This window comes from Eriocheir sinensis, chromosome 68 (genome assembly GCF_024679095.1).
Source record: "Eriocheir sinensis breed Jianghai 21 chromosome 68, ASM2467909v1, whole genome shotgun sequence".
Taxonomy (NCBI): Eukaryota; Metazoa; Arthropoda; class Malacostraca; order Decapoda; family Varunidae; genus Eriocheir; species Eriocheir sinensis.
Genome location: NC_066576.1, coordinates 3677899 through 3692965, shown reverse-complemented (window position 1 = coordinate 3692965; position 15067 = coordinate 3677899). Strand labels below are relative to the sequence as shown.

Here is a 15067-nt window from a genome sequence, read left to right as displayed (position 1 = left end):
TCCCATGTGGTATTGGTGTGCTGGATATCCCTTCACTGGTAGCCTGGTAACATACACTCCTAGGTCTTTCTCTGCCTCTGTGGTGGATAGTGGAGTGTTTCCCATGTGGTATTGGTGTGCTGAATATCCCTTCACTGGTAGCCTGGTAACATACACTTCCAGGTCTTTCTCTGCCTCTGTGGTGGATAGTGGAGTGTTTCCCATGTGGTATTGGTGTGCTGAATATCCCCTCCCAAGGTGCAGGACTTTACATTTTTCTTCATTGAATTGTAGCAGCCACTTTTTGTTCCCTTCCTGTAGCTTGGTGATGTCTTCTTGTAGGAAACCCACAATCAAGGGGTTAAGGGAGGCTCAAGACACAGGGTAAACAAAGGACAAGGAAGGGGAGTTTTGAGCATTAACTGTCCATATGATTTACTAATGCTAAGTGATATTTATTTATTTGTGTCTCCTAAAAGTGTATGTGCTTGATAACCACTCATTTATTTATTCATTATCATTTTTCCTCGCCAGATCGTGGAGGAGAAGGCCCGGTTCAACCACAACCCAACCAACTTTGCCGTGGCGAAAACCTTACTCATGAAGGAGAAGGACATCGCCGCGCAGAAGGGTGATGATGAGGCAAGTCACTGCTTTGAGTGCTGGACCGGGGAGGGAAGAGTTTATAGGGAGAATGCCTTTACGAGCCCTTTGCTGCATAGTATAGGGACAAATCCTTATCCCTCTCCTGTCCAGCCTCCTCTCTATCCAACTTCCTGATGCAAGAGTTTATAGGGAGAATTCCTTTACGAGCCCTTTGCTGCATAGTATAGGGACAAATCCTTATCCCTCTCCTGTCCAGCCTCCTCTCTATCCAACTTCCTGATGCAAGAGTTTATAGGGAGAATGCTTATACGAGCCCTTTGCTGCATAGTATAGGGACAAATACTTCTTATCCCTCTCCTGTCCATCCTCCTCTCTATCCAACTTCCTGATGCAAGAGTTTATAGGGAGAATGCTTTTACGAGCCCATTGCTGCATAGTATAGGGACAAATACTTATCCCTCTCCTGTCCAGCCTCATCTCATCCAACTTCCTGATGCAAGAGGTGGCCATTTATCACACACCAGTTAACTTCTGTAAGAGGCAATTCCTTAAACTTAGCCTCGAAGGAATTGCACACACATAAAATCAGACATCAATAGTTTTATCCAGTACCTGCATGGTTATTATGACAAGGATGAAATTAATGAAGAAAAGAGTCACTTATTTCCTTTGTCTCACTTTCAGTCAGTCGAAAAACTCACGGAGAAGATCGCGGACCTGGACGAGAAAGCCAACAGCCTCGACAAGCGCAGGACCCAGACCATCGCCTCAATCTCCTACATCAACGAACGCAACAGGAAAAACAACGTGGAGAAAGCCGAGAAAGCCATCATGGTGAGTTGACCCATCCGCTGTGAAAAAACGGACGATAATCTGGCAACACTGTCTATACCCTCATGTTTACCAGTAGTCAGGAGACCGTAGGAAATAATTCAGACGTTAAGAACTTTAATCTCCCTCCAGGCTGAGATTGAGGCCAAGAAGGGCATGAAGGTTGCCGATCCCTTCACCCGGCGGTCCACTCGGCCCACCATGGTGACCAGGACCAAGGAGCCTGACATCCAGTCCTCGGAGATGCTCATCAGGATGGAGCTGGAGCGCAAGAAGAAGCAGGAGGACGAGAAGAGGAAAAAGGTGAGTGTTGTTGTCACGGTCGTCGCTTGGCATGGAATCAATGTGTCTCAATATGTTAACTTTTTTTTTTTTTTTTTTTTTTTCAGCCCAACCCATCATGGTACAGTCGATTTTTATGTTGGTCCCTGAAGTCCCCGAAATTGACCTCTCTTTTGGCCACTCCTCTTCTGAACTCTTCTTTATTTATTATTATTATTATTATTATTATTATTGTTATTGTTATTATTATTTTTTTTCTATACATAGGGGCTGTGATTATATAATTGGTGGACTTTTTCTTCTTTACTCCTCAATTATTTTTTGCCCTTGATCTGCTTCCTTTGCCTTAAAATAGATAAATAAATAAATAAATAATTACATCTTTGAGTATGGTGTTATGGGGCAGTACAGTGTTATGAGGCAGTACAGTGTTATGGGGCAGTACAGTGTTATGGGGCAGTACAGTGTTATGGGGCAGTACAGTGTTATGAGGCAGTACAGTGTTATGAGGCAGTACAGTGTTATGAGGCAGTACAGTGTTATGAGGCAGTACAGTGTTATGGGGCAGTACAGTGTTATGGGGCAGTACAGTGTTATGAGGCAGTACAGTGTTATGGGGCAGTACAGTGTTATGGGGCAGTACAGTGTTATGAGGCAGTACAGTGTTATGGGGCAGTACAGTGTTATGGGGCAGTACAGTGTTATGGGGCAGTACAGTGTTATGGGGCAGTACAGTGTTATGGGGCAGTACAGTGTTATGGGGCAGTACAGTGTTATGAGGCAGTACAGTGTTATGGGGCAGTACAGTGTTATGGGGCAGTACAGTGTTATGAGGCAGTACAGTGTTATGGGGCAGTACAGTGTTATGGGACAGTACAGTGTTATGGGGCAGTACAGTGTTATGGGGCAGTACAGTGTTATGGGACAGTACAGTGTTATGGGGCAGTACAGTGTTATGAGGCAGTACAGTGTTATGAGGCAGTACAGTGTTATGGGGCAGTACAGTGTTATGGGGCAGTACAGTGTTATGGGGCAGTACAGTGTTATGGGGCAGTACAGTGTTATGAGGCAGTACAGTGTTATGGGGCAGTACAGTGTTATGGGGCAGTACAGTGTTATGGGGCAGTACAGTGTTATGGGGCAGTACAGTGTTATGGGCAAGTACCGTGTTATGAGGCAGTACAGTGTTATGGGGCAGTACAGTGTTATGGGGCAGTACAGTGTTATGGGGCAGTACAGTGTTATGAGGCAGTACAGTGTTATGGGGCAGTACAGTGTTATGGGGCAGTACAGTGTTATGGGGCAGTACAGTGTTATGGGCAGTACAGTGTTATGGGGCAGTACAGTGTTATGGGGCAGTACAGTGTTATGGGGCAGTACAGTGTTATGGGACAGTACAGTGTTATGGGGCAGTACAGTGTTATGGGGCAGTACAGTGTTATGGGGCAGTACAGTGTTATGGGGCAGTACAGTGTTATGGGGCAGTACAGTGTTATGGGGCAGTACAGTGTTATGGGGCAGTACAGTGTTATGGGGCAGTACAGTGTTATGGGGCAGTACAGTGTTATGGGGCAGTACAGTGTTATGGGGCAGTACAGTGTTATGGGGCAGTACAGTGTTATGGCAGTACAGTGTTATGGGGCAGTACAGTGTTATGGGGCAGTACAGTGTTATGGGGCAGTACAGTGTTATGGGGCAGTACAGTGTTATGGGGCAGTACAGTGTTATGGGGCAGTACAGTGTTATGGGGCAGTACAGTGTTATGGGACAGTACAGTGTTATGGGACAGTACAGTTATATGGGGCACTACAGTGTTATGGGGCAGTACAGTGTTATGGGACAGTACAGTGTTATGGGGCAGTACAGTGTTATGGGGCAGTACAGTGTTATGGGGCAGTACAGTGTTATGGGGCAGTACAGTGTTATGGACAGTACAGTGTTATGGACAGTACAGTGTTATGGGGCAGTACAGTGTTATGGACAGTACAGTGTTATGGGGCAGTACAGTGTTATGGACAGTACAGTGTTATGGGGCAGTACAGTGTTATGGGGCAGTACAGTGTTATGGGACAGTACAGTGTTATGGGGCAGTACAGTGTTATGGGGCAGTACAGTGTTATGGGCCAGTACAGTGTAATGGGGCAGTTCTGTGTTTTGGGGCAGTACAGTGTTATGGGGCAGTACAGTGTTATGGGGCAGTACAGTGTTATGGGGCAGTACAGTGTTATGGGGCAGTACAGTGTTATGGGGCAGTACAGTGTTATGGACAGTACAGTGTTATGGGGCAGTACAGTGTTATGGACAGTACAGTGTTATGGACAGTACAGTGTTATGGGGCAGTACAGTGTTATGGGGCAGTACAGTGTTATGGGGCAGTACAGTGTTATGGGGCAGTACAGTGTTATGGACAGTACAGTGTTATGGGGCAGTACAGTGTTATGGGGCAGTACAATGTTATGGGGCAGTACAGTGTTATGGGGCAGTACAGTGTTATGGGGCAGTACAGTGTTATGGGGCAGTACAGTGTTATGGGGCAGTACAGTGTTATGGGGCAGTACAGTGTTATGGGGCAGTACAGTGTTATGGGGCAGTACAGAGTTATGTGGAAGTACAGTGTTATGGGGCAGTACAGTGTTATGGGGCAGTACAGTGTTATGGGGCAGTACAGTGTTATGGGGCAGTACAGTGTTATGGGGCAGTACAGTGTTATGGGGCAGTACAGTGTTATGGACAGTACAGTGTTATGGGGCAGTACAGTGTTATGGGGCAGTACAGTGTTATGGGGCAGTACAGTGTTATGGGGCAGTACAGTGTTATGGGGCAGTACAGTGTTATGGACAGTTATATAGTACAGTGTTATGGGGCAGTACAGTGTTATGGGGCAGTACAGTGTTATGGGGCAGTACAGTGTTATGGGGCAGTACAGTGTTATGGGGCAGTACAATGTTATGGGGCAGTACAGTGTTATGGGGCAGTACAGTGTTATGGGGCAGTACAGTGTTATGGGGCAGTACAGTGTTATGGGGCAGTACAGTGTTATGGGGCAGTACAGTGTTATGGACAGTACAGTGTTATGGGGCAGTACAGTGTTATGGGGCAGTACAGTGTTATGGGGCAGTACAGTGTTATGGGGCAGTACAGTGTTATGGGGCAGTACAGTGTTATGGGGCAGTACAGTGTTATGGGGCAGTACAGTGTTATGGGGCAGTACAGTGTTATGGGGCAGTACAGTGTTATGGGGCAGTACAGTGTTATGGGACAGTACAGTGTTATGGACAGTTATAGAGTACAGTGTTATGGGGCAGTACAGTGTTATGGGGCAGTACAGTGTTATGGGGCAGTACAGTGTTATGGGGCAGTACAGTGTTATGGACAGTTATAGAGTACAGTGTTATGGACAGTTATATAGTACAGTGTTATGGGCAGTTATAGAGTACAGTGTCATGGGGCAGTACAGTGTTATGGACAGTTATAGAGTACAGTGTTATGGACAGTTATAGAGTACAGTGTTATGGACAGTTATAGAGTACAGTGTTATGGACAGTTATATAGTACAGTGTTATGGGGCAGTACAGTGTTATGGGCAGTTATATAGTACAGTGTTATGGGGCAGTACAGTGTTACGGGCCAGTCACTCACATCACCATTGGTCACCACAGGAGGAGGAGCTCTGCAAGAAGAAACAGGATGATGAAAAGAAGAAGGATGAGGAGCGCAAGAGAATACAGGCCGAGGACTTGTTTGCTGCCCACGACTTTGATGTCAAGATCGACCTAGACGTCTCAATACCAGGTGACTATCTCGGGCTACTTGCTGTGTGCTGTGAGGTGTCTGGGGTCTGCTTGCTACTACACACACATCAGTCCAGTTGGGTCTTGTATCAGGGAAAAGAAATGGCTTTGAGAATTGAGATGGTTTAGTAAGGACCCAGGAGAAGAGAGGAGAGAAGGGAAGGGAAGAGAAGAAGAGAGAGAGAGAGAGAGAGAGAGAGAGAGAGAGAGAGAGAGAGAGAGAGAGAGAGAGAGAGAGAGAGAGAGAGAGAGAGAGAGAGAGGCGAAGGGAAGGGAGAGGAGAGAGAGAGAGAGTGAGAGAGGCGAATGGAAGGGAAGGAGAGAGAGAGAGAGAGAGAGAGAGAGAGAGAGAGAGAGAGAGAGAGAGAGAGAGAGAGAGAGAGAAGACAAGGAGACAAACAGAGAAACACACACACACACACACACACACACACACATCTTGCATAACAATATATATTTAAAAATCATACATTCCACATTTTTACTTCCTCCCCAGAATCAGTCCATCGCGCCACGTCCAGTCTCGGCCTTATCTTAATCTCTGTTATCGGGCCAACTTAACCTTCGCCTCCCTCTCCTCTTGCTATCATCTGGGCATTGAAGTGAGCAGATTCACATTGGATGAGCCTTACAGAGAGGGAGAGAGAAGGGAAGCGAGGAGGAAGGAAGAGAAGGGAAGGGGGAGAGAGAGAGAGAGAGAGAGAGGCGAAGGGAAGGGAAGGGAGAAAGAGAGAGAGAGAAGAGAAGAATTTGGAAGGGAAAGAAGGAAGGGAAAGAAAAGAGAAGTGTTTGGAAGGGAAGGGAAGAGAAGAGAAGAGAGAGAGAGAGAAGAGAAAGGTTTGGAAGGCTAAGGAAAGGAAGAGAAGAGATAGAGAGAGCGAGAGAGAATTGTCTTATCTATCGCACCACCCTGAGACACTGACCCCTATTATTAAACATGTCTGGTTCCCTGGTTCTCCAAGGATGATTAACCGGGTTTTCAAGAGCACTTATTCACTGGGCCAAAACTTGATTATTTATTTCTCTAACTATACATTTTATAATTGATGTTTTTTCATTATTTTCTCTTCTTGTATCCTACCTCTGTTGTGTTATGAAAGTGAGGTATTTAAGAGACTGGAGGCTGCAGAACGCTTAACCTCAGACCTTGCTATCATTTCCGATTGGGGTAAAAGGAACCTTGTGTCCTTCAATGCCTCAAAAACCAAATTTCTCCGCCTATCAGCTCACACAATCTTCCAAACACCTATCCCCTGTTCTTCGATAACACTCAGCTGTCACCTTCTTCAACACTAAATATCCTTGGTCTATCCTTTTTGTATCCTACCTCTCTGTTGTGTTATGAGAGTGAGGTGTTGTTGATAGTTAGAAAGGTTAAGGAGACTGAGTTAACAAAGAGGGTATTTAAGAGACTGGAGGCTGCAGAACGCTTAACCTCAGACCTTCCTATCATTTCCAATTGGGGTAAAAGGAACCTTGTGTCCTTCAGTGCCTCAAAAACCCAATTTCTCCACCTATCAACTCGACACAATCTTCCAAACACCTATTCCCTGTTCTTCGATAACACGCAGCTGTCACCTTCTTCAGCACTAAATATCCTTGGTCTATCCTTAGCTCAAAATATCAACTGGAAACTCCACCCCTCTTCCCCTCACTTACGCAATATGTAGTCTGATGTTAAAACACTACAACCATTTTCAGTACCAGTTTCACATTACATGGTTATCAATGGTCTATAATATGTATTTGTTATATATGTGTAGTCATTACTTATCTTAACCCGTCCGCTGTGATCGGCAGGGATTTGGGCTTCTCTGGTAGCCTGGTAACACTCCCAGGTCTTTCTCTGCCTCTGTGGTGGATAGTGGAGTGTTTCCCATGTGGTATTGGTGTGCTGGATATCCCCTCACTGGTAGCCTGGTAACATACACTCCCAGGTCTTTCTCTGTCTCTGTGGTGGATGGTGGAGTGTTTCCCATGTAGTATTGGTGTGCTGGATATCCCTTCACTGATAGCCTGGTAACATACACTCCCAGGTCTTTCTCTGCCTCTGTGGTGGATGGTGAAGTGTTTCCCATGTGGTATTGGTATGCTGGATATTCCTTCACTGTTAGCCTGGTAACATACACTCCCAGGTCTTTCTCTGCCTCTGTGGTGGATAGTGGAGTGTTTCCCATGTGGTATTGGTGTGCTGGATATCCCTTCACTGGTAGTCTGGTAACATATAGTCCCAGGTCTTTCTCTGCCTCTGTGGTGGATGGTGGAGTGTTTCCCATGTGGTATTGTTATACTGGATATCCCTTCACTGGTAGCCTGGTAACATATAGTCCCAGGTCTTTCTCTGCCTCTGTAGTGGATAGTGGAGTGTTTCCCATGTGGTATTGGTGTGCTGGATATCCCCTCCCAAGGTGCAGGACTTTACATTTTTCTTCATTGAATTGTAGCAGCCACTTTTTGTTCCATTCCTGTAGCTTGGTGATGTCTTCTTGTAGGAAATCCACAGCCAAGGGGTTAACAAAGACCTCTGTCAGCCCTCTGGAGTTGGCCATGGAGCTCCTTATTCAGCTGACAATGACAGAAAACTCCTTCTTTCCAGCCTCAGCCCCGGTGGGACCAAGAACGAGCCTTGGGAATGCAACGAACGGCAGCTCAGTGAGTGCGGCGCCCAAGCGCTCGCTGAACCTCGAGGAATACAAGAAGAAGAAAGGCTTGATATGAAGGTCGGCGGCCTAGATCAATGCGGTGAGGGTGTGTATGTAGTTGTTTCAGCGGCGTCGTGAACTGCAGTGTAACAGTGTCAGGTTAATTGAAAATGCCACAACTAATTTAATTTAGGAGAGCCGTGCGTCTTCTTTCCTTGTAAGTAATGTTTGTTTATTTCATGTTTTAGCAACTTTTTCACTCTAGTGGTACAAATTTCATAACCAAGCTTGCCATTTATTTTTATTAATACGAAACTTACCTGATCTGTTTTTGGACATGAGAAAAGTGTACAATTACAGACAGTTTATTAGCGTTGCAAAAATATGATGATATGCAAATGTGACAAGTTTTGTTTGAAGAAGTTAGGCGCGAGGCCACAGGTGCTGCCCCTCAGAGGCTCCGACGGGCCTCCTTTGCCGTGGGCGCAGAGGGAGCAGAGGCCTGGATAGAATCATCTCATCTCATCGTCTGAAGCATACTTTCATGATTTATTTTTTTATCATCTCCAATGGGGTTATTTTTTACTTCTGGAATGAAGTTGCAAAGTACCAATATATTCTTAATTTTCTTGCCCTGACACAGGCACCTCCGTGGTGCTGTAGTCTGACTAGAAATCTGCAGGCACAGGCTCAATCTTGGCCTGGGGCAGCCGGCACCACCACCCAGCTGCTCAACCTACATTTTGGGCTGGTCAATAAATGGGTAAATGGGGAAGGGAAACTGTGTCAGCCTTGATGTGTCACCTGCCCTGTGTCCTGGCGTCAAGGGTTCTTGCCCATCACAGACTCGCGGTGAGGGAGCACTGAGGACATGGACAGAACATCATGAGTGACCTAAAATCTGTCTTAATTTTGTGCTCCCAATGACAGCACCTGCCAAGAAAATTCTTTCATATTGTCCTAAATTATCCAAATAAAAGTTGCACAGATTAATTCCAGTCCATGGTAACTGCATGTTGCGTATATGAACAACATCCTTTGTCCCTGTCTGTGTAGACACAATGCAGCGGTAAGGCTTTCTGGGGCTCATCCTCCACCTGAATGGTAACAGTAACACATCTCAAGGTATTTTGCTCAACCATCCTGTAGGAGACATGTACAAATATGAAGGATATTGCATTGTACACTTTATATCATGGGCATTTGAGTCTATGGAACTTTTATTTGGATAATCTTTGCCAATACAAAACAATTTGTCTGGGCAGGTATTTTATGCAAGCTTCAAAATTCATCATTTGTGAGTCAGCCACACACACACTGCCTGTGTCAGACGGCAGGGGAACAGGAAGGTTCAGGGCCTTGTCAGCTTGATCCAGGAGGGAAAGCCTTGCTACTCAACACTCATCTGGTGTAGCTCATAAGAGGTGTACAGCTGCTGGTATTCTGTTGGTTTTATTCATACTTGTTTTCATGTACTCATTTTTATTTTTATTATTATTATTATTATTATTATTATTATTATTATTATTATTATTATTACTCTATCATTATTGGGGGGAGGCATATTGACAATTACCCATCTACTTCATTGTGCTCTTGAGGAGGCATTACCATAAGTGATCCAAGGAATGTTGGTGACTAGGAGATATGTTCAGCTGAATGTAAGAAATAAACTTGTAAGTTATGTAACTGACATTCTTCATTCTCACACTGACATTCTGAATTTGGTTTCCCAAGATTTGCTGATAATTTGTAAGTTGATTCCCCAAGAAGCATCCCAGCCCGGGCACACTGGCAGGGCTGTGCATACTTTACCGAGACACTGAGCTCAGGGTTTGCAAAGTTGCCTGTTCTTCATTCTGAGTTTTAAAGTCCTGCCCCAACAACTTCTGCCCAGACTGCACTGTCTTAAAATCCCTAAAGCAGTGAGGTAAAGTTCTGTAAAAATGCAAACTCTTCATTCTCTGCATGTTTAAATCTCATAAGAAAATGCTCGACAATTGGTGTGGAAAATGCCTCATGTTAGGAGTTTGCAGATGTCTGAATTACTTTTGCCCTTTATTTATACAATATGCTAAGTTTTTTAAAGGGCCATTGGTATTATAATTACCACAACTGAAATTCACTGTTGATGCAAACCCCAAAGGAGCACATTTCAAGTGTATTATTAAAAAGTGTCTTTAGCCATTGTGAAGGTTACATCTTTTTCACACTACAATTGTATCTCTGTAGTGCAGGTACTGTGGGATCTGACGGGGAGCCGGCTGGAGATGAAATTAAAACTCTTGCCTGAGCAGGATGAAGTTCACTAACATCAGATAAAGAGTGCTGGAAAATGTTGGGGAAGGTCTCTGTCCTGCAGTAGATTAACCTGGTAGCAGAGGGGGTCATGTTTCTTAATGGTCCCTCTAAGCGAGAAAAATGAGAAAAACAAACACACAAACCATTTCATAATACATATCAAAGCATTTGTGATCAGTTTATGCATCATCTGTTTTGGGGGGTTTATATCATGGCACAAATTTGGCCCATCACTGCTACACGGTAATGCCACAAATTTGGCCCGTCGCTGCTACACGGTAATGCCACAAATTTGGCCCGTCGCTGCTACCGGGTTAAGAATGGCTGGTGTCAGTGATGGTGAGTGCAGGGAAACACACTGAACAGCTATCAAAGTGAACACACACTCTACATGGAGCCAAGCAACTTTCCATGTGTGACTGTCGCTGACTACAAAACTACATAGTGCTTATATCCTCAGAACATAACCTCCTGTGCACTAAGTTGTTGTCTGGCATGTGATGGGACAGCTGCCTTGGCCCTAATGTATCTGCCTCTTCTTTTCTAAAACTATACACTGAATGAAGATGCCCAGGCAGATGCAGCCCTTGAGTGAAAATGAGTACCAGTAACTCCACTGCTTAAGTGTCTTTTGTCTGGTGCTCTTCCAAAACTCTCCTCCTTTGATAAGTAACCCCTGGATCACCCAAACTTTGGAACCCAAGAGACAGGCAGTGAGGTGTGTGGAAACTTCTGAGCGGTAAATCATAATCAGTAAGTACTAGACTTGTATTATTTCTTGTTAAAATGTAGTGATAGCATAATTGAATTGAACTGCAGCTTTCTCAGTACAATTATGTAGATAAGTTCCTCTTCACACCATTATCAGTAGGTAAGTTATGTCAGTGATTGTCACACACACCCCACCAAGGTGCCGTGCTCCCACAGGCGTTGGTCCCGTGCAAATCCTTCTGCCAAGTGGATCATATTTTACTGTTTGGCCATTATTATTTTTAACCCGGTGGTAGCAGCGGGGATCGTGTTTCTTAATGGTCCCTCCAAGCGAGAAAAATGAGAAAACATCACCCCTCACACAAACCATTTCATAATATATATCAAAGCATTTGTGATCAGATTATGCATCATCTATTTTGGGGGGTTTATATCATGGCACAAATTTGGCCCATCGCTGCTACACGGTAAAGCCACAAATTTGGCCCATCGTTGCTACACGGTAAAGCCACAAATTTGGCCCAACGCTGCTACAGGGTAAAGCCACAAATTTGGCCCATCACTGCTACACGGTAAAGCCACAAATTTGGCCCATCGCTGCTACACGGTAAAGCCACAAATTTGGCCCATCGCTGCTACACGGTAAAGCCACAAATTTGGCCCATTGCTGCTACACGGTAAAGCCACAAATTTGGCCCATCGCTGCTACACGGTAAAGCCACAAATTTGGCCCGTCGTTGCTACCAGGTTAAAGGTTCAGCACACAGTTACCACAGTAGGGCCACATAGGTTATTCAGTTCAATTAAGTATGTGCATTATGTCCAAAATTTCATTAGCACTGCATTCATTTGGCAGGACAGGTGTGGGGATGGCTTTTTTCTGCTTGAAGAAACAATTTGTGGTCCTGTAGGAGGCACAAGCCAGGCTGTGGACCAAAGATCAGACCAACCAGTCACAAGACCATGAGTGAGTGATGTGCATATAATATCTAGAAAGAGTTCACACTGTTTATTCCTTGATATATCTGATCAGGTCACATCATTGGGGCTCTGGGCAAAGGCTGGTTGACACAGTGTTGCCAGATCATCATACTCCAACTATTGTATTTTTCAGTTTTCAGCCCCACAGCTGATGCGAAAAAATAGAAACACACCAGTAATTAACCATTTTGACGGTAACTATTAATGAATCTAGCTATTGGGGTGGAAGAGACAGTTTTTTGGGTCGGAAATCAGTAAATGTAATAGGCTGAGGATGACAATCTGGCATCCCTGGATTGACAAACTTTAATCTTTATAAGGTGAACAGTAGTTGAGTAGCAGTTATTTCCTGATAGAATACTCATCACTCTTACTGGGAGAGATATGGCTGATAAAAATGACAGCACCAAGGTCAGGTTACCTCGCTGTTCCTTGTTGCCATACACATTACCTGTTGAGGATAAACCAAGCCATGTGTTCAGTCCTGACTCACTGCTTATGTAAAGGAATCCACTACCTGCTGACCCTTTTTTATGGCATTATCAAGGACAGACTAGACCACAGGAGGCTGAGTCACAAGTTGTATCTCCAGAAAAAAAAGTTACTTACTCTCTCCGCTCCACATTCATAAATCCTTCTAATCATTTGAAGTGCACACAGTCATGATGGGGAAAGGGAGGGAGGGAGGGAAGGAATGAGAGAAAGGAATGAAGGAGAGAGAAAAAGATGAAACTGGAAGAGAAAGGGAGGTAAAGGAGGCAGGAAGAGAATGAGAATGGAAAGGGAGGGAGGGTGAGAATGAGGGAAAGGAATGAAGGAGAGAGAAAAAGATGAAACTGGAAGAGAAAGAGAATGAGAAGGGAAAGGAAGGAAGGAATGGGTGGGAGGGAATGGAGGGAGAAAATGACATCAGGGAAGGAGAGAGAGAGAGAAAAAAAAGATGAAACTTGAAGAGAAGAGGGAGGGAGGGAGAGAATGAGAATGGAAAAGAAGGGAGGGGAGAGAAATGAAGTGGGGGAGGGAGAGAGAAAAAAAGATGAAATTGGAAGTTAAGGGAAGTAAAGGAGGGAGAGAAATGAAGTGAGGGAAGGAGAGAGAGAAAAATAGAAACTGGAAGAGAAAGGGAAGAAAAACAGGTTGAGGGAGAGAGAGGGAGAGCAAGGGGGAAGGGAGGGAGTTAATAATATCCAGGTATCAACTTCTTACCTGCTCACATTACTCCACTCACCCTCCACCCTATTCCTTAACCTATCCGCTGCGATTGACACGGATTTTGCCTTCACTGGTAGCCTGGTAACATATAGTCCCATGTCTTTCTCTGCCTCTGTGGTAGATAGTGGAGTGTTTCCCATGTGGTATTGGTGTGCTGGATATCCCCTCCCAAGGTGCAGGACTTTACATTTTTCTTCATTGAATTGTAGCAGCCACTTTTTGCTCCATTCCTGTAGCTTGGTGATGTCTTCTGGTAGTGGGGTCGCAGTCACGGGGTTAAGACCAGTTTATCTTTATTTAATCCTTCTTGAAGTCACATTACTTCATTCACCCTCCACCCTATTCCTTAAGACCAGTTTATCTTTATTCAATCCTTCCTGCAGTTAGTGTGGCCTTGGTGAACACACCCATGCCATAGTAACTGGTTTAGTCATTAGTTTAAGGTTTGGTGTACCCCCCTTCCCTAGCCTATGCCCTTGCTGAGTACCCAGTGTATGTGTATCCCCCCTTGCTAAGTACCCAGTTTATCCCCCCCTACTGTGCTCTACCCCTGCTGAGTACCCAGTGTATCCCCCCCTACTGTGCTCTACCCCTGCTGAGTACCCAGTGTATCCCCCCTACTGTGCTCTACCCCTGCTGAGTACCCAGTGTATCCCCTCTACTGTGCTCTACCCCTGCTGAGTACCCAGTGTATACCCCTCTACTGTGCTCTACCTCTGCTGAGTACCCAGTGTATCCCCCTCTACTGTGTTCTACCCCTGCTGAGTACCCAGTGTATCCCCCCTACTGTGCTCTACCCCTGCTGAGTACCCAGTGTATCCCCCCTACTGTGCTCTACCCCTGCTGAGTACCCAGTGTATCCCCCCCTACTGTGCTCTACCCCTGCTGAGTACCCAGTGTATCCCCCCCTACTGTGCTCTACCCCTGCTGAGTACCCAGTGTATCCCCCCTACTGTGCTCTACCCCTGCTGAGTACCCAGTGTATCCCCCCTACTGTGCTCTACCCCTGCTGAGTACCCAGTGTATCATCCTCTACTGCATTTTACCACTGCCGAGTACCCAGTGCACTCTCCTCCCCCCCCTCCAGCCTCCGCCCGTGCTGAGTACCCAATGCCCCCTCCCCCTTCTCCCCCCGTGCTGTTTCCCGGAAGAATTATAAATGTTAAATGACAGCAAGAGGGTACGGAGAAAGAAAATGAGAGAGGGGTGAAAAGGGAATGAACGAATGGGGAAAAGGGAGGAGGGAGAGAAAGATTAGACATAGAGAATGGCGAAAGAGAATTAGGAAGAGAAATAAGAGGTAAGAAAGGGAGTAGATCGAAGGGCAAATAAGGGAAATTGAACGGGAAGGAGCACGGGAGGAATGTTACTGTAAACTGTGGATCGGGTGCTTGCGTGACTCAGCCTTCGAACCCGTTATCTCTGCCTCACGTTGGTTCAATACGGTACACACGATCGAGCGATGACGTAACGTTCTCATGTAAAATCTATCCGTTGATAAATCCGTCGCTGTTGGCAGAGGGGGACACTGCATCGTCACATATTGGTGCTGGCTGCCAACTGTGACGCCATCTGGCACTAGACAACCTTCAATTAATGGAGCAGCGGGGTAAATTAAGGTGTTCTGTATCCAGGTAACGCCCGGCCTTGAGGTGGCCTACGTGCATGGCGCTTGATCGATTTCCAAGTGATGACGCTCCAACTGTATATAATCAGACACTAAATATTTCC

The 15067-nt window shown here is 45.5% G+C and overlaps 1 protein-coding gene across 3 annotated transcripts in view; it reads left to right on the top strand.

The window, feature by feature from the left end:
* LOC126988128 (RNA polymerase-associated protein RTF1 homolog) overlaps nt 1-9820 on the top strand; it is a 32868-nt gene extending 23048 nt beyond the window's left edge. For 2 of the 3 annotated variants that reach the window (XM_050845969.1, XM_050845968.1), the window contains 5 exons: nt 514-625; nt 1274-1419; nt 1549-1719; nt 5358-5490; nt 8086-9820. In XM_050845969.1, coding sequence (XP_050701926.1) covers nt 514-625; nt 1274-1419; nt 1549-1719; nt 5358-5490; nt 8086-8207 — 684 coding nt within the window. In that variant the 3' untranslated portion in view covers nt 8208-9820. Of the gene's footprint in view, nt 1-513; nt 626-1269; nt 1420-1548; nt 1720-5357; nt 5491-8085 lie in introns of all 3 variants that reach the window. The other variant, XM_050845967.1, reaches the window with a different exon arrangement.
* The last annotated feature ends 5247 nt before the right edge of the window (nt 9821-15067 follow it).